The 27,334-nt window shown below is 42.8% G+C and overlaps 1 protein-coding gene across 2 annotated transcripts in view; it reads right to left on the bottom strand.

Annotated features, from left to right (window-relative positions):
* The window catches only part of Rnf43 (ring finger protein 43), a 72,837-nt gene extending 48,498 nt beyond the window's left edge, over window positions 1-24,339 (bottom strand). The window contains exons 1-2 of one of the 2 annotated variants that reach the window (XM_042282573.2): window positions 23,786-24,339; window positions 22,118-22,839 (exon numbers count right to left, since the gene is read on the bottom strand). In XM_042282573.2, coding sequence (XP_042138507.1) covers window positions 22,118-22,369 — 252 coding nt within the window. In that variant the 5' untranslated portion in view covers window positions 22,370-22,839; window positions 23,786-24,339. The remainder of the gene's footprint in view (window positions 1-22,117; window positions 22,840-23,785) is intronic. The other variant, XM_076577645.1, reaches the window with a different exon arrangement.
* Window positions 24,340-27,334: the final 2,995 nt, after the last annotated feature.

Here is a 27,334-nt window from a genome sequence, read left to right as displayed (position 1 = left end):
GATATTCAATAATCTTCCTCGCATGGTGTGTACTTACCACCCCACTGCTCAGAGCCCCCACTTGTAAGACAGATTAGTACACAAGAGTTCAAAGAGGCCTAACAAAAGACAGGACTCGGCCAACGATCCACTGGGGACGGGCAAAGGACTTCAGAGACTATCAACAGAAGGGCACAGTACGGCAGCCACTTCTCCACCAACAGGGCTGCCCCGGATGCACTGGCACCGCCCAGAGGCCAGCTGTGTTTGAACTTTAGGACTATTGGGGGGAAAATAACCCTTTCCATGCTCTTCTCTTTTCTCCTCTGGAGCTGGGAAAATCCACGGAGGTACAGCGGCTCACCTATATTTACCGATAGTCCACCTTACCTAGGAGGCTGAAACTCTATCACAGATTCTCCAAAGTGGGGCATGTGCTGCATGGGCAAGTGTAGCAGGAGAAAAACAGGACTCCTTATCAGTGCTCCATAGAATGGCTTTGCTTGGACAGATTGGCAATATATGAAAAAAGATAAGAAACGCTGATTTCCTTCTTCACAAGACTGCTACTGCAGCCTCGTTCGGCCTTTGGGAACTAGCAAACCAACAAATATTAAGCAGGATCTTCAGTTACGTTGGAGAAAACAGTTTAAGGCACTGGCTTAGCAAAAGTCGAGAAGTCTGTGACGACCATCCCTGTCTATCCAGAGACTGTGGAAAGAATGCAGTCCATACAGGCAGTCTGGGGTAATGGTAAGTGTTCTGTTCTGTTAAACATACACCCATCTCAGGAAGCCAGACAACAGATCTAATTCCCTCCTGAGATGCATTTAAACCTACCAGCATAGCTACAACCCTGGAGCTACCCCTCTCTTGTGAAGGATAGTTTATTATTGCATACACTTGAGCTCCTGTAGATGGTCAGAATCCCTGCTAAGTCAATCCATCATGGCAATAAAATCAGCAAGCTATAAAACACAAGAGTCGGAGATGTTTTTTTTTTTTTTTTTTGGAAGAGAGATTGCAACATCTCTCATTTTAAAGATCTAGTGTTAAACTTAAAAAAAAAAGTGCTGGTTCTACCGATGAAGAGAGAGAAATGTGGTTTGTCTAACTAGAACTGTTCTAGATTGCAGGCACTGCTGCTTAGAAACAGCTATCAGAAGCAGCTGCAGCCGGGTGCCTGTTTACACTATCATTTCACTGTCAAGTTCCCAAGGACGCAGCCTTACCACCGAGACGGAGAAAACCCCGGATGCTGCCACCTCAGATCTTCTCTGCCATGTTCTGTATTTTCTAATTTCCTCTGAAATCTAAACTTTCATCTGATAGAGATGGGAAAGTGCTCTTTCTAATGGGAAGACGCTGGTCAGCATGTACCCCAGCATGCCGTGCAGCTGCGTGCTACTGTAGCCTGTAGAGAAACATCTCCGAGTGAGCAACAGCAGCAGCAGACCAACTAACTTACTCAACAGCAACAGCATTTAAAAACATTTACTGGAACCAAGACAGCCACCCTGCTGCAGTATCGGCACAGAAGGACAGGCCTGCTCATCAAAACCCCACCTAAACGATCCACATAATGGGGGGCATGCAGAGGTGACTCTTTTTCCTTTTTAATAGTGAAAAAAACAATTGATTTACCAGTGGGTACGGATTCTTAAAAAGCCCGAAGAAGGAAAATGACAGAGGAGAAACGAGAGGGATCATGATGTAAGTTCAAACCAACACACCTGGGAAAGGATGCTCACACTGAACGAGGGAGAGCCATTCATTCGCAAAAGGACTAGACTTCATTTTGTGAAATTAGCTAAGATTATGAGCAGGAGAAGGGACTGGAGGACACCAACCAGAGAGGGTCAAATGGTCACCTATTTTGCAGATGACCAACATCTGTCTCAGCAGGCAAATTTTCAGAGGACAGACAGCTAATTTTCCTGCAGGATCTCCAAAAGCAGCTGTTTTACGAAACTGGTCCATAGTTTAAGAAGTTCAAGGTCATTCTAGCGAATTCAAGGCCAGTCTGGGATACATAAGACCCTATGTGTACGTATACATACACATACAAAACTTTCTCTCCATGTGTGTGTATGTATGTATATGACATATATGAACGTATGCGTATAGATTTTCTCTAAACTGGGCATGGTGGTGCATTCCTCTGTAATCTCAGCATAATCCCAGCACTTGGAAAGCTAAGGCAAGAGGTCAGCCTGGAATACATAAGTTCCAGGCCAGCCTGGGCTAAGAGTGAAACCCTGTCTCAAAACACCCAAAGGGGGAGAGTATTCTCTCTACAAATATATGTAATACATATATCTGTACATAGCTGTTTATATGTTTATGTTCAAGATAATCTAAACACTTCTCTTTTTTAAAATCTTCTTTATTGTTTTTAAATACATATTACCATGGCAGAGTCAGTGTTGCTATAGTATCAAGTTAGATATGGTGACAGTTTCACAAACTTTCCTCTAGGTCACTGCCACGACACATCCAGCCTGACTCCAGGTTCTTCTGGAACCTGAGTTCTTTTGGTGCCAGTGGAAAGGCCCAGGTGTTGTTGCTTTGTTTTTTTGGCCCGGTTTGCACTGATTTGATGAAAGCTTAGAGGGAAAATGAGGAGATATGTCACACACCTGCGTTGCCTGTGACCCTTGCACTCAAGAGGCAGGTGCAGGAGAATTGGAAGTTCAAGGCCAGCTACATAAGCTACAGGCCAGCCTGGGATACACAAGCCCCTGCCTCAAAAAAAAAAAAAAAAAAAAAAAATCAACCATGCCAGGTGTGGTGGCGCACACCTTCAATCCAAGTACCTGGGAGGCAGAGGAAGGAGCGTTTTATGAGATGAGGACAGTCTGGTCTACGTCGTGAGTTCCAGGTCAGCCAAGGCTCCATAGTAAGACCTAGTCTCAAACAAACAAACAAACAAACAAACAAACTCAACTGAAAAATTACAAGGCTAAAATATGTGTACATGCATACAAACAAATGTTACTGTAGGCTAACTATTTAAAAATGTAAAACAAACAATTCATCAGTTGGGACTACTAAGAACATGCCCCTTTGTATAAAACACAGCAACACCACAAACTTAACATCAATGGACGACATTTGAAAAGAAGAGTATGAAGAAGAGAAGAAAAGGGTGAGGCGTCTGATTCAGACAGGCCTCAGCAGGAGAGTGCTCGTCCTGTATTCCACCCTCAGCACTGCAAAAGAAAAACAAGAGAGAGAAGCAGACACACACACACACACACACACACACACACACACACACACACGGAGAATGGACTCGGATTCTCAAATACACTTGCTAATTAGGAATAGGATATTCTAATTAGCACAGGTCCCTGACTAATGATACTTTTGTGATTTATTTACCTGTCTAAGAACCAGGAAGTACTTTAAAATTCAATTTGTAGTTTCGAACCCCTTTCTGAAATATACTGGTGCATTTTCTTACCTAAATAAATTATATTACACATAACTTAGTATATGTATTTTATGACACTGCAAGCATATTATCATGGACATTATTAACATGAAATAATGGACTAGACTTAGAAGCTACCCAGGAGAGTCTTAGGTCTCTATCTGCAGGACAGAAGCACAATATAGAAATGTTCTAGTTAGTATACTATTTGTTCTACTTCTGTATGCATATTTATTTTACTTAATGAAAAATATCCTGTAGAACATCAGCTCACAGATTATTAACAATGGGACACAAAGTCTCAAATGAACAGATTAAATGAACCTTGCACTAGGATTATCAAACTGGAACAACAAGGTGTCTAAAGACAGAAAAAAATGTTTTAAAAAATTCCACCCATAGACCTGGAGGCTAGCCAGGCTTGGTGGCACATACCCATAATCCCAGCACTTAGGAGGCAAACGCAAGAGGTTGGAGGCTGGCAGGTGCTACCTTCATGGATTTGAGCCCATTTCTTTGCCATGGGCTACATAGCAAAACCCTGCCCCTAAAATAAAAGCAAACAAAAATAACGAGAAGCAGAGGCCAACCGTCATTCATTCTTACATTCTTACCACCCGGTGGCTTAGGACCTCAAGACTTTGTCCAACAGCCTCAATAAATGCATAAAGATATCAAGAGGTAAAGGTCACAAAGACACATCAAACAAGACCGCTGGAACCGCCCCAAAGCATCACGCGCTGGCTTTCCTTTTTCACGAGAGTGACAGCGATGTTCAGTGTTTATCCCGGCCTTTATTTCAAAGAGCTTCAATTGCTTTGCCAACTTCACTCACGAATCTTTACTAGGCCTTGGGAAGAAAACAGTGTTCTCCCTGAAGTGTATTCAGAGAGGAGGATGCTACTAAAAACCAGTAGTAAAACGGAAAACATCTGCTCCTCTCCACCTCACCCCAGCCACCCCCTCTCCTAGCCCCCGATGTTTTGTGCTGGTGATTGAAATGAGTTATAATACCATACAAGTGCTGAAAGGTTAATAACGGTAATTGAGTTATAGGCTGTGTGTGTTTAACCATGACAGAGAACTAGTAAGTAGAAAAGACCAGAAAACCTGTAATTACCTTTATCCCATTATCTATCTATTTGGGGAACAGGCTACAGAACGTTGACTTTTCATCCCACAGAAGGGCCATCTCAGGGATGCCCTGGAGGAACGGTCTTTACCTGAAAAAAAGTGTCAGGGCCCCCAATACTTGACAGATGTTGTAGCTAGAACTCGGCTTTGTTCTTATTTTGATCTAATTCTTCTCAGATGAGGCTCAGGGACTATGGAGATACTTTCCAAGCAGGATATAGAATTTGATCTGCTGAGCCTCGGAGAACATGTTGGGACCAGTACGGCCTAATGAACTGGGTAAATTAGTCCCCGTCGCAATCCCGAATGCCTTGCAGCTCTTAGGAGGCGGCTGCTGCAGGCTGCACAGGAAACTCAAGAAGCTTCAGCGTTAGTTCTAAGCAGTTGCTTCTAAGCAACGGAATGCAGTGCTCTAAGAGTCGAGGGAAAGCGGAAGCGTGTTGCTTAGTGCAGCTCTGGGACCCCTCAGTCCACGTGGGAAGGCAGAGCACATCTGCTTGGCACCAGTGATCCGATTATTGACCATGGACAGAGGCTAATGGCTTACTGATGTAGAATGGCCACATGTACCGAGGTCCGGGGCAGAGAAGTGATTCACCACAGCGCAACCAAGACAGACGCAGAACTTAGTCCCCACCCCAGAACTCACGGTTAGTCATTCTCCAAGCCACTGCCTGCACTACATTACTGGAACATTAATCAATCCTTTGACCCACAGAAATGTAAAGCTAAAGCTTTATCTTGGCAGTCACGTTAAAACTCGGATAGCCTAGATGGCTATTTAGGGATAATAGCAAACAAGTTAACTGTCTCTAAATAACCCCCACACTTTTTAATCCTTATGACAGTTATTGGATGAATGAGAAGGAGCCCAAGTCTAACTGCTGTTAATAATAATACTTTACACGTGCACTCTTCAAAGATGGTTCTCACATAGGATTTCATTCCAGGTGATCAGGCCATTTATTCCTATTATCCCGGTTTCACTCATGAGGACACAAGCTCACAGAGGTTAAGCAATTTTCCTTGAGGTCATGAAGCTAGCTAAGCAGGACCAGAGCTGAGATTAAAGCCCAGGCCCACCGAGAGTACTGCTGACTGCAGGATGTCCACACTCACTGCAGAGCGCCCTTCAGGCCTTCTTCCCACAGTCTATCATTAGATGGGGGTGGCATGCAAATAGCACCATTTGGGGCATATTATCTTCAATTATTTGATCGGTTATAGAAATTATGTTCTTAGGCTAGAATGCTTCCAGTTATACACAAAAATTAAAAGCTAAGGAGGTAATTCTGCCCTGAAGGAACCCAAGAAACACTCTGATAATTGAAAAGGGGAAAAAATAGTCAGGGGTGTGCTTTGCCGCCTTCCAAACGAGTGTCTAATTGAAGAGCTTTCATCTGGTGGCCAAGTAGATAACCTACCCTGCTGGAGAACCAGCAAGGGGAACCAGCAGCTTCTCAGCCCTGCGAACGCCACATGGTGGCCCCCTCTGGAAGATGTGCCTCCTCTATTCTGGATAGAGCATCCTCGTTTGAGCTCGTTAGATGCAGAATTGCATGAGATAAGTTTCAAACATCGAGTTGCCACATGATCCTTACAGAAGTCTTGAAAACCAGGTGAGCCAGAAAGTTCCATCTCCCCCATCTGACAAACAATACAATCATCACTGGAGGCCACGGCAAAACCTACACAAGATGTCCCTGGGAGAACTAGCTCTGCTCTGTCCTCTTGACATGAGGCCCTCCACGCTTTCAGCCATGCACCCACGATCCGGGTGCCAGGAACTAGTACAGTTTCTGGGTAGTTTAGCTACAGGAGAAAACCAGATCTGCTGGCACCATTCACCAGGCAGGTGCAGCTGTAAAGACTCGACTTCTGCTTCCATTGTCTCTGCCAGGGCAGGTGGTATGGCAGGGGTGTGGAAACATGCCAGACAGTCTCCAACTCAAACTCCCCTTTTAGAAAACAACAAAAATGGAAACAAACTGTGAAATCCTGTCCCATACCTTAAGGAATGACATTACTTGGAAAGCACAAGCATTTTATATAGCAACTTAAATTTGGTTCAAGTGTACAACTCAGGAGAGAGAAGACTGGAAATGAAGGCAGCGGCAGGTTGGCCTCCTCCCATACAGTTTAACTTCCCATGTCTTTACCCAGACTAGCAGGACTCCTGTTTCCAGTAAACTTTAGTCATATGGTCCAAACAGAGTTTTTTAAAACTCTATAATCTAACACCGGAATAGGCAAGGTTGTTGTTCTGGCTGGTCTGTTGGCTTTGTGTTTTGTTGTTACTGTTTTGAGACAAGGTCTTTCCATGTAGTCCTGGCTGGCCTGGAACTCCCTTTGTAGATCAGGCTGATCTTGAACTCACTGAGATCGGTCTCAGCCTCCTGAGTGCAGGGACTGACAGTGTGAACCATTACAGCCTCCAAATGCTAATGCTAATATTCCGAGGTGGAGGTCTTCCTGTCACCTGGAATTTCATGTCCTGACATTTCTCCCCTATACCCCTGCCCCCAAACTGGTTTGTTTTCTCCCATCCAATTACTAACTTAGCTTAACTTCCTCCATCAGTCATGGTCAGGGTAGTATGGCCATTGACTGATCTTGAACAGGTAAGAATCAACTGGTAAATCTCCCTTATTTCAGAGTCTGCATTACTATCCTGGAGCAAACTAGTGCATTTAAAACTGCAGAGGGCTGATGAAGTGGCTCAGTAGTTAAGGAGGACCCAAGTCTGGTTGCCAGTACCCACATCGGGTGGTTCACAACTGCCTGGAACTACAGTTCTGGGGTATAGTCTCCCTTTTCTGTCCTCCACAGGCACCCCCACACATGTGACACACACTGGCATAAAATTCTAGCGTGCCCACACACAATAAAATTTTTTAAAAACTTTTGAGAATAGTCTGTTGATGAGCCTATGAAAAAGACTTTTAAAAAACCCATAAAACTGTAACACGTTAGTTCAGAAAAGAATAAAAGCATAAAAGATTATTTTTGGTGGCAAAGATAGACAAGTGATGTTTCTCTGAGGTTTGCCTGTAGGGGCAAACCTCTGTAACTGATGATGTTTTTTTAACCACAAGGACACCACAAAAAGGCTCTGAGGGTGCTCACAGAATCCTTGTGGGGAGCACTGGGGACTGCTGCTATTGGAATCTGAGCATTCTTGGGTGCTCCTGGAATTTGATTCCCAACCACCGCTCTGTCTGAGGGCAGTCTCTTCAGTTCACACCCACAAAGCTAAGGTCAAGGTGGCACTGTGCTTTGCTCTGGACATAATTCGCCAAATTTGCCTTACTCATCATTTCTTAATGATGTTCTTAACCTGTTGTGTGAAAGAGAACTGGATAATCTAGAAACAGGTTCTCAAAAGCTTAGAAATTTCCTGGGTTAAGAGATGGGCAGTTAAGAGGGAGCCGAAAGCTCAGTGACCAATGTCCTAGAGCAGCCACAAGTGTAGAAGTCAAAAATGTCAAGTGAGTCTTTGTTCTCACCCGGAAAAAGTTCCGGAATTTACTGTCTTCGTTCTCGCTAGGTGACGAGGCGACAGGGCCGTGGTGACGCACCGAAGACGGCCGTGGCTCTTTTGGCCTGACAAAATCAGTTTACATCTAAAAGTCAGTTCCTCCTTCATTTACCTGCCAAGAACTGAGGTCAGGCCCTCGGGGTGCTGAGGTTTTCCTCTGTGGGAGAAAGTGACATCATCAACACCCCAGAGACAGTAGGGAATGCAGAGAATGTGGCTCCCAAAATTCGGTGATGTCATCAACTGCCCAGAAAGAACGACCCAGTTCCTGAGAGAGTGGGAACACTGAAGGATAAAAGACGGTTTGTTGGTGATGTTTCTCCACAGGGCCTGGTGTTTCCAAATAGAAGGTTCTAAAACAGCAGATCCACAGAGTGGGTGGTCTCTGCTAGGAGGTCTGCAGCTCCAAACCCAACATTCCGGGGATAAGTCCAAGCTCAAAGACAGGAGCTAACTCACTTGTCCCTTACCCTAGCATATCTACAGCAAGCAAGAGTAAAGATGTAGTTAGATAGGATCTCCTTCGGCTCTAGGAACGTCCTTTGGGGGACTTGGTAATGTTGCAAGTTTGCATTCAGAATGAATTCGGGGCACTTACATAATCCCAGTCTCCTCCAAACTTCCTTTGATGTCCAACAACTAAGGACGAGGATCTTTGATTATAAAACTTTTTTTTTTTTTTTTTTTTTTTTTTGGTTAGAAGAAAATTCTTTGCAGGGCGTGAACAGCAGGAGAAAGAAAAGATTTTTCTGAAGTGCAAACTAGTTGGGAACCCCCTGGGGAAAGAATCCGACTCCCAGTCTTGGAGCGGAGCAGGCCTGCCTGTACAAGCTGCCTCTGCTGACTGGCCTCTGAGAAGGCGCTTTTGTGTCTACTGTGGGTCTCACAAACTTGCGGCAGCCTTTCTCTTGTTTTGCAGGCGGAAGTCTTCTGGGGACACACAATGCAGATAGTCACGGTTTAGTAAGAAGCCATAGTAACTAACCAGATGGCTCCATCTCCACCCTCTCAGCATGAACACCTACCAAATGCTCCCAAACCTTAGCTAGTGGTTATTTAGCTTATCTCTAGTGATTCCCGATCACAAGGTTTTGAAAGTTCAGAATCACACTTCTCCTTGGACTCCCAGGTCTTTCTAAAGGGTCGATTAGATTCCCTCAGGCGTTGCCTATTGATTGACAATAACACGATTCCATCACAGGGCTGGGAACAGCTTTGATGATTTTTAGTGTAAAGGTCCTCAATTCAACCAAAGGAACCTTTAAATCAAAACCACCAGAGAAAGACTCATTTCTCACAACCTAGATGCCCGTCAACTGAAGAACAGATTAAGAGAATGTGGTACATATACACAATGGAGTACTATTCAGCAGAGAAAAACAATGACAGCATGAAATTTGCAGGCAAATGGATGGAACTAGAAAAAAATCATCCTGATGAGGTAACCCAAACCCAGAAGGACAAACATGGTGTGTACTCACTCATAAGTGGATTCTAGATATAAAGCAAAGAACAATCAGACTGCAACCCACAGAACCAGGGAGGCTATATATATAGAAGGGGGGGGCCTAGGATGACTGTGGCTTATAATAAGTTTTGGTTTTACTCAATTACTGGGCAAGCCTCAATGAAATATTTCACAATTAGGATAAGAATTTATACTGTATCAAGCTGATAATAGAAAAATAAATTAAAAAAAAAAAAGAAAGACTCATTTCTCTGTGTTAAGGAATGTTAAGGAAAGAGCAAGACAAAGAGACAGCGGAGCTGACCTGAGGCTCTGCTATAAAACTGTGTGACTTTAATTTAATCAGACTGGGCAGGGGGTTGTAGCATCTACCACATATTTTACCTCAGATAAAAGAATGAAACACTCCTGCATGGTGAAGCCATCTATAATTACAACACTTGGGAGGCAGTTGCATGTTCAAGAAAAAAAATGATGGATGGATGAACAGATAGGTACATGAGACATATGTCCCTTTAAGTGGCTAGAAAAATGTCTGAGTGGTTAAGAGTACTGGCTGTTTTTCCAGGCCCGGGCTCTGTTCCTAGCACCCACACAGTGAATCACCACTGTCTATAATCCTACTTTCAGGGATCCAGTGCCCTCTGTGGCACCAGGGATCTAGGTAGAGCACAAACTCATGCAGGCACAGCACTTACATGTGTGAATATACATATATAATCCTTTAACGTACTAAATTAATTTCCTTTTTTTTTTTTTTTTGGTTTTTCGAGACAGGGTTTCTCTGTGTAGCTTTGGTGCCTTTCCTGAACATCTCGCTCTGTAGACCAGGCTGGCCTCGAACTCACAGAGATCCGCCTGCCTTTGCCTCCCGAGTGTGGAGGCGTGTGCCACCACCGCCAGCTTAATTTCTACTTTTTTTATTTTTATTTTTATTTTTATTTTTTAGGTTTTTTGAGACAGGCTGATCAAGACTGTCTTAAACTCCTGATCCTCCTGCTTCTGCTTCCCAAGTACTGGGATTGCAGATGTGAGCCTCCATGTCTGGCCTATGTTATACCTAGTTTTAGAATAATATTAATAATAATTCTAAAAGTTTAAAGGCAGGAAGGCTTGTTTGTTGTTATTTTAGGTATGTTTGTTCGAGACAGGACCTCACTGCCTTACACAGCCTGGCCTGGAATGCACAGTGAGGAAATTCTTTGCCTCCACATCCCAGTTGCCGAGATGACAGCTCACCACATCCAGCCTACTTCTGCTTTTGAAAAGGTCATAAGGCACCTATGGACTTCGTATATACCCCAAGGAATCAACTAAGTGGTTCCAAATGATATAATGATGAAATCTAATAGTAATCAAAGGATGTACATGCCATTACACTTTACTAACTTTATAGTAGGTTATGTTGATAGAGTCCCTCATATTATATTAAAACCAACAGATTTTATAAAACGGGACTAACATAAAACCATGGCTAAAACCAACTATTAAAAAAAAAAAAACAGCTCTGCAGGGTGTACCCCTCAATCAGTGGAACGCTTGTCTAGTATGTACAAGGTCCTGGTTTCCATCCCCAGCACTTCTTTTTTTTTTTTTTTTTTTTTTTTTTGTTTTTTGTTTTTTTGTTTTTTGAGACAGGGTTTCTCTGTGTCGTTTTGGTGCCTGTCCTGGAACTCATTCTGTAGCCCAGGCTGGCCTCGAACTCACAGAGATCCTCCTGCCTCTGCCTCCCCAGTGCTGGGATTAAAGGCGTGCGCCACCACCGCCTGGCCCCAGCCCTTCATAAGAACAGGTGTAATACTCTGTTTTATAACCCCAGCCCTTGGGAGATGGAGATGGAGGACCAGCAGATCAAGATCATTTCTGGCTAGATGTGGAGTTCAAGCCTGCCTGGGAGACATGGGATTGTGTCTCAAAGAGCTGTTATATTAAGAAGACTGTTGTTGTTGTTGTTGTTAAGTGGAGATACATGCAAATACTTCGCTTTCTATACAATAAATATTATTTTTTCCTTCATGGGATTCAGGTTGAGAAGAATCAAAACCAAAACACTTGAGATTATCAACTCCAAGTTCCCACTCTATAAAATGCCATTTAAAGCTAACTGTATCAGCAGGAACTTGTTGCACATTTTAGAAAGTCAGTTTGTGATCTGAATGGAGGCCAGCACGTTTAGCTATCTGGACTTCTGAAGAGAATGTCGGTGAGGAGCACAATGATGCAGGATTCTACAGGGAACATTAGAACCCACATTTATGAGGGGCAACTGGGTTTCAGCTCTTCTCCATCTTTAAGCTACTTGAAATTGCTCGGTTTAAAACTTAATATTGCTTTGTTTTGCTTTAACTATAGGGAACTCAAGGCTGAATTACCACAGTCATTTCCTTTCGTTTTGTTTAATTTTGTGTTCACTTTTATTTACCTACCTGTGGTGCTAGGGACTGAACCCAGGGCCTCATGGCTCTAGGCTAGTGCCTTCCTGCTTGAGCCACAGGCCCCGCCCACTACAGCCATGTGACCAACTCTGGAGAAACAAACACTGGAGCTCTGTGCTTTTAGGCCTGGAACTTTGCTCTGCCATTCAGCACACACTGCCCTTCTGGTGTTTAAGATGCATCTCCTCAGCAGGACCCGAGTAAGGTGCTATGCCCTCACTTCCTGTAGTAACCGCCCCAGGAAGGGGATTACAGTGTCAACATCCAGGGAGGCCCACACAGCCTGCACTTAGGATGAGTTTTCTCAGCCAAGACTTCCAAGAGCATCCTGCTTTCAGACAATCCAGGTTACAGAACATGTGGTCGGCAGTGATTTTTATGATAGAATAAATGACGTGAACCACAGAAAGTAATGCTAAATTGTGACAAAGTATTTTTTTTCCTGATTTATTTGTTTTAAAGTATGCATGCCTTCTAGTTGACTAGGGATCAAAGATAAAAGACATCCGATGCAGTCTGTAATATCTTCTTTTCTTTCTTTTGAGACAGGGTCTTAATGCTATAGCCCAAGTTAGTCTTGAACTTACAATGCCCCTGCTTCAGCCTCCTGAGTCCCAGGACTATCAGTCTACACTACCATAGGTAGATAGATGGCGGACAGTCTGCTATAGGTAGAACTTTTTTCCTTGTTACTTAGGCTCAGGCCTAGGGACAAACGTATACAGGACAAACACTCTACCACTGAGCTACATCCCCAATGCTCTGTCTTTTAAAAATCAACCAATTAATCAATCACTGCATTGTAAAATATGATTTTTATGTGTATAACTGTTTGCTGGTATGTATGTCCATGCACCACAAGCATGCCCGTGCCCTCAGAAGTCAGAAGAGGGCATCACTTCCCTTGGAACTGGAGTTACAGATAGTGGTGTTGGGAACTGAACCTAGGTCCTCTCTCTGGAAGAGCAGCCAGTGTTCTTAATTGCTGAGCCACCTCTCCAGGCCTGGTTTTTGTTTGTTTGTTTGTTTGCTTGCTTGCTTGCTTGTTTTAAATGTTATTGTTGCTGCTGTTTCTGAGACAGGCTCTCACTCTGTTACCCTGGCTACCCTGATCCAGGCTGGCAATTCTGCTTCAGCCCCGCTTTGTGCTAGGATCACAGATGGGGGCCACCATAGCTTTTTTTTATTTTTTATTTTAAATGTTTGTGTTTCTTGGCAGAGGGTCTTACTATGTGGCCCAGGCTTGCCTCACACTTGTTATGTAGCCTAGACTGGCCCTAAGCTCACAGGAGTTCTCTTAAGTTTTCTAGATTCTGGGATTATGAGGTGTATGCCACCAGGTCCAAGTATCTTCTTAACAGACTGTCAGGTTTTTAATTTCTAGCAACAACAACACATTGTTTAAAAATGAATAAACTTGGCTAAAAATATCAGCCAATAAAATACACCAGATCTTTGGCTGATAAACAGTAATCTTCTTGGATTCAATTTTTTTATCTGTAAAATGAAAAGAATGGACTAGGTATTTTTTCCTACCTTGAACTTGAATGATTTTCCACATGGCCTGCCTGGTGCTTCCCCGTCCCTTCCCCACCCCCCACACCGAAACCACTTTACTGTAGCAGCTGAAGAAGACCTTGACTCCGACACCGGGCTCCGAAGCCCTCACAGGGTAGGAGCGGTCACGAGAGTATCAGACAGCGCTACGTGGACATGGAAACTAAGAGTGCACGAACCCGGACCACCAGATTTTCTTTCAGAGTGGCTAACTGACCACATCTCAGAAAATGTCTTTGGAAAAACAAGAACAACAAAGATCGAGCATCCTCACGCACATTTTGGGAAATAGCCAAAGTAGTAGACATCAAACACAGGGCCTCTGGTTTCAGCCAAATTATTCTACAACAACAGTAACAACAACAACAACAACAACATTTCTCAACTGTCATGTAGTTACAAGTATGAAAAGCAGCCTTTCCGGATAACAGCATGCACGAAATGGATAGGAGCTTGCCTCATCTGCACAAGGCCCTGGTTGGGTCCACAGTGGTGCAGAGCTGACAGATACCTGATAATTCAACTTCAAATTGTACTTGCATTGTGGCCATTCCCCTCATGACACAAGTAGTCTGGATTTAAAAATAAACAATGCTTGAAGAACAACCAGTGTTTTTAATTCAGGGATCAGAATTTCTACATTCTCTAATTTGCCATCTTGAGAAATAATATGTGCTTTTAGGTTTACAGTTTTAAAAAACTAACTTTTAAATGATTTTGGTGTTTCTAAAATTGCAAATTCAACACAAATTCTAAGATACTAAAAATCATGGGACAAATTTTCTCTAACTATAATGCTTAGAATATGTACAATAGCTTATCTGCTCTTTAAAAACAAAAGAAGCTGCTAAGTCTTGTATTAAAAAAATACCAAGGCTAGAGGCGAGTATATAGCTTAATTAGATCACTTTCTTAACACGCACAAGGTCTTGGCTTCAATCCCTAGCAACACACAGAGACAGACAGACACACAGAGACAGAGAGAGGAGAGGGGAGAGAGGGAGGGGGGGCAGGAAAAAACCCACTATTTTAAGGTATTTCAAAACCAGAGTTAGGAATCACAAGTTTAAGAGCTAAGAGGTATGTATAGTCCTTTAGATACATGCTAATAATATCCTGTCATCAAAGGTTTCAAATCAGGACCCACTGCTCATTCTTGGAGAACCAGAATTTCCTAAGAAGCAAAGGCTGAACTATCTATGAAATAAATGCTGAGTCAGGAGCCGGGTTTTGTAATATTAGCATTTAGGAGGCAGAGGCAGGAGGAAAGCGAGTTCAAGGCCAGCCTGCTATACCCAGCAAACTCCAGGCGAGCCATGGCTACACAGTGAGACCCTCGCCTCAAAAACAAAGCGATCCACAAACATAAACAAAACAAACACACAAACAAGTAAGTGCTCAGTAGGGCTGGAAATGTAGATTAGGGAGACAGTTTGCTTAGCACACTGGGGATCCATCTCAATCAATCCATTAACGAACAGATAAACAAATACAGTAAAATGCTGTATAAAGGAGCCTATCAAATTTATTCATGATAGCCATGTTTGATTTAGAAAGAATCAAGGAAATAGTTGGCTGTTAATAAGTCAAAATAATTGAAATGTGATAAGTAAACCTGTTTTGTCCTAGAGTTACCTCTCAGCTCAGTTTCTTCTGTTCACTCAGCATACAGCAAGTGCTAAACTAAGGCTCTACCTAATATAACCGGCACAATTTCCAGGGATATAGCTTTCAACAAAAGTGGGAGAAAATCTGTTTTCATGGTGTTCATAGTTTACTAAGAGGAAGCGGGCAACTAGCAAAATAAAATCTTATTACAGACAATAACTTGGAAAAGAAAAGTAAATCATGGAAGGAGAATATGGGCCGTGAGGGAACAAGAGGCAGCTTTAGCAGAATGGTGGAGGGAGGCCTCTTGACACCTAGGGATGGCCTTTGGGGGACTAGAAGAAAGTGTCTGGGGTCTAAGTGGTTATGGCTGAGGGCCTAACAAGAAGACCCACCGGGGTGGGAATATGCCGAGTCTACCGAAGGGCTGAGTGCCTGGAGACAAAGGATGGGGGGCGGGGCAAGGGAGCAGGGGCGCTGTACAGATTTGGGCTTTAACAGTTCCCAGGACAACAGTAAGTGCAGGCCAGGACACAGGTCAAAGGCTTTCTGAGATCAAGCTGGGAAGCTACCTCATCAACGTTTTTCTTGACCCATTATCACACTGAGCAACATATATCCAAGAAGGAACTGCCTCCGCCATTAACAACAATTTAGCTCTTTACATAATACAACAGACCCATGGAAATCCACTTCCTCAGATGGATTTAGAAATAAGATTTCTCACACCCTTATCACAACACCTGGGAGGCAGAGGCAGACAGATCTCTGTGAGTTCAGAGCCAGCCTGGTCTACATAGTGAATTCAGACTAGCCTGGTCTACACATGTCTACTCTGCCTCAAATAAACAAACAATAAAAAAAAAATACATTTTTTCCTTTTGTTTTTTAAAGATTTTTTTAGAGGGTATTTTTGTTTTGTTTTGTTTTGTTTGTTTGCTTTTTTGAGACAGGATCTCTCTGTGTAGCCTTGGCTGTCCTGGAACTCATTCTGTAGCCCAGGCTGGCCTCAAACTGAAGTGAAAAAAAAAAAAGAAACCCACAACTGGCCCAAAAAACATGAACTCTAGGAATACTTTTTCCTTCTCTGTTTTTTATTTTTTTATTTATTTATTTTGAAATAGGGTTTCTCTGTGTAGCTCTGGCTGTCCTGGAACTCACTCTGCAGACCAGGCTGGCCTTGAACTCAAGAGATCTGCCTACCTCTACCACCACCTGGCTCTTTAGGAATGTTTCAATCCTGTATAAAAAAGTAAAGTGAGTAATTGTTAAAGAAAATGACCTCCACACACTTGAGAACAAGCCAGGCAAATGCCTGTGCAGAGAATCTGCTAGATGAGCACTACACAGACATGGGATAAATAGCTGAAGCACAATTCATTCATTAATTCCTATCAGTGAAAGATATTTATAAATTTGAACTTAAATTTTTTCATTTCTATATGAAGTACAGAATACACACACATCTACTCTATAGGTAATTATAAAAGACATACCTTTTTGGTTTTGTTATTTTTGTCTTTTTATTTGTTTGAGACAGAAGCTCACTCAATAGCCCAGGCTAGCCTTGAACTCATTATGTAGTCTAGGCTGGTTTCTAATTCATGATGTTCCTGGCTTTAGTCTCCTGAGTTCTGGGATTACAGGCCTGTGCCGCCACACTCAGCAAGAGAATCCCTCTCAATCTGAAAACTATCATTAAAACTGTTCTGCAGGGGCTGGAGGGACAACTCCAGCACTGGCTGCTCTTGGAGAGCCCCAGGATTTGATTCTCAGCATCCACGTGACACCTCACAATGGTCTGCAACCCCAGATTCAGGGGATCCAACGCCCTCTTCTGGCCTCTGCAGTTCCAGGCACACAAGAGGTACCCACACAGAGACATGCATGCAGAACACTCATACACACAAAAGAAAAATTTTAAAAATACCCCTCAACTTCTTTTCTCCTCTGGATGCCAGGTTTGTAACACAAAGCCAAATCCAGAAGGCCCTGAGCAGGACTCATATCTGGGCTCACTTTGTATCTGATAGGGCATTTCTAACTACATTCCAAAGTCAATTATTAATTATCTTTTCTACACCTCCATTAACATGAATAACTGAGAGTTGACTGTACCTTGAATATTTACTCTGTAGTTCTTTTAAAGGCTGGCAGCAAAGCCAAAAAAAAAAAAAATCATAAAATCTACTCTGAAATCTGCATCCAAGGAACTCACTTAAGCAATGTCAATTAAATGCATACTATTTCAAAATTTATTTTTTGCGTTCCTGTGTTAGTAGTCATCACATTTTAAAATGAATAGAAAGGTAATGTAATGGAAATACTGGATAAACACTCTGGTTGACTCACTTTTCTGCAAATCAAACTCAAAATGAGGAAAAATAGAAAGACAGAAATCATTAGAAGGTAGTCGAATATTGTGTGTCCAGCCTCAGCCTCTGACAGTGGCACTCTGGTGTTCTAACAGCTGAAGAACCACGGGGCCCTGCAGTTCAAGCTCCAGTATGCCAATTACTCACTAATTATTACCTTAGAGATACTAAGTCCTCAGTTTCCTTTTCTGTAAAAATGTGAGAAAACAGGTTTAGAACACGTTCTCTCATAAAGTGATGGTGATAATTCATTGAGCTAACACATATAAAACGTGCAGTATCCGTTTGGTAGCTATTGTATTCAAATCCCTCACTGGCACAGACAAGGGACCTGACCCTCACCGAGGTAAAAGCTACTTTGTTCCAATCCCATAACTAAGTGGGGTCAGTTAGCTCCTAAGGTTTACAGCTTGCAAGAGAGGATTGTCTCGCTGACACCGGCCAAAAACTCCAATCTGAAAGTTTCTGGTGCTCAATACAAATAAAGTGAAAATTCAAAAGGGGGTAAGTGTGCGCGCGCAGGGACAGGTAAGACGAGCAGGCAAGTCCAGACACTGGCAAAGGGAATCTGTCCAGGAGGCACTCCCTGTTTGGGGCCAAATGTGAAACCACCCCAGGCTCGGCTCCCACTGCAGGCTGCTGCCTCCAGGCAACACATTCTAATCTTGATCATAACTTTATCCTGGAGTCTAAGAAAATCCAGGACAACCAGCTGAGCAGGAAAACAGCGACAGCCAGAGAGTTGGTGACCTCCCAAGTGCTACACTAAGATCTTCGTATTCTTTTGCTCAGAGACCACCTGGAGTTGTTCTTCTAATACTTAAAAGAAAATATGAGGACAACCGTGTATAGATGTGGCATCAAAATATGGCTAGGTAATAACAACAGACACAAACGTTAATTAATTATAAGCAAGACAGAAAACAGGAAATCAGACAGTGCTCAGTTCTAGGGTATTTTCCATCAGCAGTGGGGGGATCAGGAAACAAATAATATATAGAGGTTGTAATCACTATCATGCTTCTTGGTTTTTGTTTTTTTGGGTTTTTTGTTTTTTTGAGCTGAGGATCGAACCCAGGGCCTTGTGCTTGCTAGGCAAGCGCTCTACCACTGAGCTAAATCCCCAACCCATAATCACCATCATGTAATAATACTCTTTATAAATCACCACCAAGTATTAGGAGGGCTTGAAAGTCTCCTCCACCCATTGCTTTGTTTTGGTTTTGAGGGCTAGTTAAAAACAACGGCTGTCCTGAGTGGCAGTGGTCAGTGAACCTAAGTATACAAACGGAATGGGAGACCAGCGGGGAAGGCGGAAGGAAAGGAAGAGGAAGGAGGAAAGATTTGGCATCTGCAGAGGGAACCCGAGAGCTGGCCACTTCAAAGACGATGGCTAACATCAGGAAGGTCCTCATGGCACAGCAACTCCAAGAAAAGACTTCAGGGCAAAGCAGGAATATAATCGTTCAGGACTAAGATGAGAAAGATCGAGAAGATGAGAAATAGACGGCAGCAGCAGCAAAGACAACGCCTCCTTCAACTTCCCTCCAGGACTTGGAGAAGACATTCGTCAATGGCAGAACATCTACCCAGCATGTGGAAGGCCCTGGGTTACACACACACACACACACACACACACACACACACACACACACACACACACACACGAGGAAAAACAGACACACAGAGAGAAACAGACCCCAGACATTACTGCTACCAAGGAGAAATCTAAACATAGGGAGTGAGAAGTAAGAATCTAGACAAAAATTCATCACTGCTTGGCTTTTAAATGCTTATGTCTTTAAATGCTTATGATGGAGAATTACAACCATCAGAAAAAGCTGAGAAAAAGAAAATTATCTTTAAGGCAGTTGCATGGTCCATATTATTCTTAAACAAAAGGGGGTGCATTGTCATGGGACGGCTCCATCTGTCTAAGGAAAGTTAAAAGGCAATACAATGAAATACAATAAATACAACAAAAAGCAAAACAATGACATCCAATTAATTTGGTTTTCATGAAGGTGTATGCATCCTGCATTAATTTGGGAAAATGGAAAAGATTATTCTTTTTTCTAACCATTTTTTTAAATCAATTTTCCTGTATGTAGTACTTCACTTTTACAAAGACCCAATTGAATCTTTAGAGATTAATAGGAACAATTCATAGGCAGAAGGCCACAAGGACTGATCCATCTGGGTTATGGGGACACAGCATCTACCAAGACAGCCACGGTGCACACGGAGGGCCAGAGGCAGGACTTCCGAGGGAAGGCTGGGTGAACCAGTCCCAAGGGTAAACTGGGTTGCAGTGTAATCTGATAAGGAGCAAACAGCATGGATTCTAGACGCACAAACCAAGTGTCCCTAACACCAGAGCTCTTTGAAAGAGTTAATCAAATAATGTATAAGGATATATATCTTACAAGGTTTATTTAAAAAAAATAGTTTGTCTTCAGGAGTGATTAAGAAAATGTAGTTAACTGCTGTGGACTAAAAAAATTGATTCACAGAGAGTGTAACAGGACCCAAACAGACATACTCAGTGACTAATACTAAGCCACCATAAAAAGTATTGAAAAACCTAAAAGAAGCACACATGGACAGAAAAAGAAAAGCCCGGAAATCGTCAGTGATGTACAGCTGTCCACTGAGAAAGCTGGAAGTTCTTCCAAGGATCGAACGACAAGGATCCTGTTCCCAGAGTTCGCTAGGCAATGTTTAGAGAACACTGGAGGTTAGTGGTTTTTAAAGGCAGAATAAGAGAAGATACAAGAAAGGCTGACAAAATAATGGTGGCACAGGCATTACCAGGCCTTCTCAGGTACCATTCCCTTTAGGAAAACACAGACGCTTTAGGCCAGAGTTTTTCCGAACAGAAAACAAGCAATGTGACCTGACGGAGGCCGCCGTCTCTCGGAGCAGATCACTAAGTTACTGAACATCTGTCACAGGATCTGAGTGTGGCTCCCTGAGACTACAGAGATACAAACAGATGGCTTAATGGTAAAACTGTCTATGCTAAAATTCACAACGCAGCAGGCACCCCAGGGAGACAAGGTCACACCACTCTGTCCCCAGTGAGTTACTACCCCAGCTTTTAAATACGCCTAATCCCATCCCAGAGCCTAATGTAGATGCTAGCCCCTCACACACGTCAGATTTAAGGGCATTTGTCAGTCTGTCTTTCCAACCAGGAGAACCTTCTACTTCAACTCTTTATCCTCTTCCTTTATTCCAGTTTCAAAATACAGCCAAAGAAGCACAACGCAGAACCACTAAACCATATATAAACATGCTTTTTTCTTTTTCTTTTTTTTAAAAGCATGGTCTCTTTCTGTCTCCTGGCTGTCCTGGAACTTGTTATGTAGGCCAGGTTGGCCTCAGGCTCAAAGAGATCCATCTGCCTCTGTCTCCTGAGCACTGGGATTAAAGACATGGGGGTCACCATGACTAGTTAAAGTTTTCATGTTTGAAAAATAATTCTGTAATTTATTTCATGTTCTTACCTTCTTTCTGTTTTAATTCATATGACTATGAACTAAAATTCATAGTCCACACATCTCACAAAATGAAAATCTGACTTTGTATGCCGAGACCCCTCGCCTAAGCCAGCCTGCCTCCAATGGCCACAGCAAGGAGTGTCATTTTGCCAAATGGGTTTTAATAAATAAGCAGCATCTTTTTATGAAGTAAGACAGTAGCTTGCCCATTAAAAAGGCACAGCTCACCACGCGCTGTCCTCACCGTAGGAATGAGCAATTGGTCTATGGAAGCCAATGGCCCCAGTAAGTTAAGTTCAACACGAAAAGAATAGTCTGTGAATGAGTTACCTCCCGGAAGCCTACAAAATTGTGTCAGGAAAAGCTCTGTGAGTTCAAAAAATATATATCAAATAAACTTTTAAAGTTGTGAACTGTACACTTTAAAACTGGTCCAGAAGGAGCAGGGGCAGGTTCCCACTTTGGGTCCATTTTGTGACCTAGACCTCTCCATGTGAGGATTAGCAATGGGTGCCACACGTGGTGGAAGCCAGCCATAGTGTCCGAGCTTGACTGAATTTTAAAAGTGACACTGTAATCAAATATGCTCCAAGGGCAGTCTAGAATTTCAGGGTGCTCCTGATCATTAAAACTAACATTTACATTTTAACAGGATGTACACTATATTCCTCAAATCTATTAAATACATATTTGTATTTCTGAACTATCAAGAATAGTGCCCCAAATACATATTTGTGAAGAAAATTTTTATTATGTATACCTCAAAAGATTATGCAAAACCAGTTAAAATGAGCAAATTATCTTCTAAAATACAGAATGTGTATATTTCTTCAAGTATAAAATGAGAATTTGCTTTAGACTGCCAATAAAGCAATTTCTCACAAGAATGAAGCAATACAAAGCTAAGCGGTAGAAGGAAGCAGAGCTAACGCTTGCATGGGTTTTGGTTTGTCAGACAAGAGAAAAAACGGGCATCATTTCAAACAGATGGAAAGTAAAATAGAATAAAGGTAAAATAGAATAAAGGTAAAATGGAATAAAGGTAAAATGGAATAAAGGTAAAATGGAATAAAGGTATACTTGCCTGCATTAATTTCCCCTCTGCTGGAGTTACTTCTGCAACACCAGCAAACACACCTTCCAAAGTGAGATTCAGTTTTCCTGTGGGGTCCATTTTCAAGGGGATCACTCTGATAATAGCTCTCTGCTCTGCTGATCTTTCAGACTCCACTGCTGCCGCCAACACCAGTCCTGGGCGTCCAAAGCCTGCATGCAGGGTAGCCATCAGCAGCCAGGGCCAGAGGGCAGCCAGCTGCAGCTGCTGGCCACCACTCATGCTACCAGCTGCATCAATGCTCCTCGGCCATGCATACTGCTGCCACCAGCTAATCCCAAAGGCAGGTTCTCAGATCCGGCAAATGGAGGGGGAAAGATGCGCTTCAGTTTCAGAAAGCCGAGTCAGAATCCTGGTCCTTCCTTTTTCTACAGTGTGGTCCCAAGCACAGATAGCATTCCGGACTGGGAGAGGAAAAGAGGGTATTCTTCAGCCCACTTCTGGGGCCGGTATATCACTGTCTCCCATTGTCTCCGGATACAGAAACACCACCACTGCCCGCTGAACTTTCCAAAGGTGCTTTAGATCCAGCATGAATTGGTTGTCAGATCACTTGCTGATGGTCTTCCATATGTATCGGCTTTCTGAGGCACTAAACCCAATGTTGGTGAACAGAAACCCAGGGGACAGCCAAGGCAGGGCATCACAGGTGCCAGTGAAGAGCTCCGGCTCAGAACATGAAGAGATGGCCCCTTTTAAGCCAGAAAAAGTGTCAATTTTAAATGACGAAAGACCACGATAGGGTTTTCTTCTTAATAGGAGAAGAGTGGAAATTAATCAGGCCACACCTGGAGGGATGTCTAAGGCTGCTACAGCATGAATGCATTAAAATGTCCATGCTAGATTGGATTTCAGCCTAGCCCAGAGTTCTAGGCCCACTGAATTTATATACTTTTTAAGAACTTCAATATACTTTTTTGTGTTCCGCCAAAAGTGCCTGTAAAATTTGGCACAAATTCATATATCTTTGACATAGGACAGAATAAATCTGAATACCAAAATCTCTCCCAACTTCCATATTGAGATACTTGTTGAGGTTAACTTTCCAGGTATGTTCCCAGTTAAAATTCATATTTCTGTTTCCACTTTCCTTTCCTGCTTAGGGATTCCAGATTTTATTCTCCAGTTTGAGAATATCAAGCACTCTGACTTTCCTCAACATGCTGTGGAGACTAATATCCAGACCTTAGAATCTGTAATCTTCAGGATTCAGAAGAAAAACAAAGGACTATTCCTAACACGTTTTCAAATTCCTTGAGGGGGTGGGGAATAAAAGATAGGAGGAGTGGGGGGTGGCTAGTCACAGGCTCTAAGTTAAGCACCCTGGGGGGCGGGGGAGGGGGGAGAGGGGGAAATAAAGCAGAGTAGAGGAGATCGGGGTATTTCTAGGCTCCTATGAAACTTCAGATTCTTGTATAAACATCAGATTTTAAAATGCGCACGCTTAAGTAACTATACATGCACTTCATCCACAAAGCCTGCTGCATTCTGAGGCCAAGTTTAAAAAATCCTACAAAGTCTTCAGAAGTGCCAAAAAGCCAAGCAACTGAGCGTGAACCTGCTATACAGATTCCTTACTTTTGCTAAGACAGAGGGAGGGAGAAAACAAAAAAAGAATTTCAAAAGAAATCTGCAAACCTGTTGCGCTGTCGGGCCCACTGGAATCCACGGGGGTGAAACAAATTCAATTATGCTTTTATAAATCCTGCTTTGAAAAGATCTGAGCTGCTTAACCCAGAGCGGCTCTCTTCCAGCTCCGCTCTGCAGTCAGCCCAAGTGCCCGCCCGCACTACAGGTAGGTGCGGAGAAACTCGGAAGCCCGAAAAAGCAATCCACGCAGATCAAAGGTAGAAACTTATTCCAGGACGAGAGCTACTGTCCTCAAGAACTCTGGAAATGCTTCAAGAAGATCCAAAATCATCTCTGAAATCTAACAAAAGTCCCCCCGCCTCGGTAAAGAATATTAAATGATCAGCTCTTGAAAGACAACGAAGCAGTAAATACAACAATTCACTACCAGAAACACAGAAAATCCCAGAGGGAGAAGGCGGTATCTCTGAATCATGGATGGACTTGGGAAGTTCAGAAGAAGGAAGGATTCAGTGCTTCCTTTCCAGAACGACAATTCTGGATCAGCTCCCTACAGCAGGAAGCCTGTGGTTGGTAATTGGTGTTCTAGCTCTGACTCCCTCCCCTGGGACAGCAATCACGCTCTCTACCTGCTGACAACGTGAGGGTGGAGCAGCCACACGCAAGCCCGCCCCTCCTCCTCTCGGGGCACGCACTCACAAACTTAACCAAGTCTTCTCCCGCTCTCTTCCTGTCTCTCTCTCCTTGACTCCCTCTAGCGAGCCACAGCCCAACTGCACTCCATTCAATCAGTCCTTACCTTTCCCACAGCATGTAAATCAGGGCCACTCAAACAGATTTAAGCGGATTCTGTAAGCACAGAGCACAGACGGTGGTATGAAGAAACAAACAGAAAACATAAAAGAATCCACAAAAACAACAGAACGGCGCAATGTCTTGCAAACACAAGTTCAAATATATTTCTGTTCTTTCCATGTTTTAGTGTCCGTAAATGGCGCAAAGGCTGGATCGAGAGATCTTACACGGCACTACCGTGGAAAACTTCTGCGCACTTTCCACAGAGCTCTTCTTCAGTTCTTACTAACGTAAGTCCAGTAGTTCTGTCCAAACTGTACCTGTATGAATCTTTCAGAAGTCTGGCATCTGTTACTTCCTTCTCACTCTTTGAGTCAGACCTATTCTTCCAGTGTAAGACTGTGAGTTAGTCTCTCATAATACAAGCCAAGAATTAGACTTACGCTTGGAGCTGGAGCAATGGCTCAGTGGTTAAGAGCGCTTGGGGCTTGCTCTTTCAGTTCCCAGCACGCTCACAACCATCTACGACTCCAGTTCCAGGGACCCGACGCCCTCTTCTGACCGCCACAGGCACTGCAGGCAAAGCACCCATACACATAGCTCTTTTTTAAAAAATTAAATATGCTTAATGAAAACAGTACAGGCAAAAAGAAAACTAATTTCAGCTAATTACTACATTCACACAATATAGTTCTTTATAGTAATCTTGATATGGTATGTTTATTATAATATTTAAATTTACAAAATTATATTTGACTGTGGTCAGACATTTTTTAAAATTTTATTTTACATGTATGGAGGCTTTATCTGCATGTATGTTTGCAAACCGTGTGTGTGAGAGACAAGAAAAGGGTGTAAAATCCTGAAGAACTGGCTGGGTAGTGGTGGCGCACGCCTTTAGTCTCAGGACTCAGGAGGCAGAGGCAGGTGGATCTCTGTGAGTTCGAGGCCAGCCTGGGCTACAGAGTGAGCTCCAGGAAAGGCTCCAAAGCTACACAGAGAAACCCTGTCTCAAAAAACAAAACAAAACAAAATCCTGAAGAACTAGAGTTACAGATGTTTGTAAGCCACTATGTGAATGCTTGGATTCGAACTCTGGTCCTCTGGAAGAGCAGTGGGTGCTCTTACCTTCTGAGCCATCTCTCCAGCCCCATGGTTAGATATTTCATTCTTGAACTCACAACCAACAATGTGAACAAGTTAACTCTATTGAATGTATACATTTTAAACGATTGTGATAAATTTCTGTGTTTTAACTTTCTGTTTGGTCGTGTGTAAAATGCAGATTAACCAAGCATGGTGGCTCACACCTTTAATGTTAGTACTCACAAAACTAATCAGCAGGCCTGTTATCAACTGGAGGCCAGCCTGGGCTATGGAGTGAGTTCGGGGTCAATCAGAGATATTTAGCAGGACCCTGTGTTAAAAATAAGCCCTGCGGATGACTGTACTAATGGACCTGTCGTGAAGGTTAAGGTAGTATGTCCCGAAAGCATGAAGTTACCCACTGATGTTTCTATATAGGTTTATTCTCAGAATTTTATATTAATAACTAACCTGGAGAAGATTCTAAACATTTTTTTTTCTCTGAAAAGGGGCTCTTGCTTTTAGCCCAGGCTAGCCTATAACTCCTGATTCTCCTGCTTAGACCTCTGAGTGCTGGGATTACAAACATAGTCCACTAAGTCTAGCTCTGAAGTAAATTTGTTTTAAATTTTTTAATGTAATTATGTGTGTATAATATATGTGGGGGAGCATGTGTGTATAATGTATGTGGGGGAGCATGTGTGTATAATGTATGTGGGGGAGCATGTGTGTATAATGTATGTGGGGGCGCATGTGTGAAGGTCAGAAGACAACTTCGTGAAGCAGTTCTTTCCTGTCTTTACCTGAGTTCTGGGGGTCCAGTTTGGAGGTCATCGAGACGGCATGCTGCTCCTCCTGCTGAGTCATCTCACTAGCCCAGATGTTTGCCTTCTAAACACGGCAAGAGACTGACATTTCATGCACACATTCACCAGTGCCTGTGACCGAACTAAACTTAAAAAAGCAAATGCATTTTTTAAAAAACAAACATTTTTTATGTGTACATCTGTGCATGTGCATCCAAGTGTCCGAGGAGGTTAGGTATAGGATTTCCTTAAAGATGGAGTTATAGGCAACTGTAAGCTACCCAGGGTGGCTGCTGAGACCTGAACTCAGGTCCTCTGCAAGAAGAGTGCATGCTCTTAACGGCTGAGCCATCTCTGCAGTCCTTAAAGTGAATTATCGATTTTGCACCTTTTCCTCTCTTGTTGGACGTTAAGGGCATAACTATATAGACCTTTCGCAACTCCTATCCCAAAGGACAAGAGACAATTCAACATCTCAGCAGGAGATAATTCTTTTAAAAATCTATTGTTTATCTACTTTTGCATGTTGTATAACTGCATATCAAAATAATGAAAACTACACATTATTACAGGTCACTGATACAGGTAAAATCTATTTACGCTTAAGGGAAACTAAGCGTTCCCCCTCTGGAAACTCACAAGTAATTAACTAATAGTTAACATATATATTTAGTTGAAAAATAAAATATAAAATTATAAACCTGGTTGCTTTCTCTTGAAGAACTTCTGAAATCTGGGAATGACGACAAAATTATCATGAGCTTGGGACCATGAAAGACTTAGGGTCAAGCCAAATAGCTCTATATATTCTGGTGCACTGATAATCTATAGTTCATTTGGATCACCAAAATGACAAGCAAGAAAAAATATTATTCAAATTAGGTTTGGAATGCCATAGAACATCCCTGGA

The sequence above is a fragment of the Peromyscus maniculatus genome, chromosome 8 (genome assembly GCF_049852395.1).
Source record: "Peromyscus maniculatus bairdii isolate BWxNUB_F1_BW_parent chromosome 8, HU_Pman_BW_mat_3.1, whole genome shotgun sequence".
NCBI classification, from domain to species: domain Eukaryota; kingdom Metazoa; phylum Chordata; class Mammalia; order Rodentia; family Cricetidae; genus Peromyscus; species Peromyscus maniculatus.
Note: the sequence above shows the minus strand (reverse complement) of the source record. Positions and strands in the feature narration are given on the sequence as shown.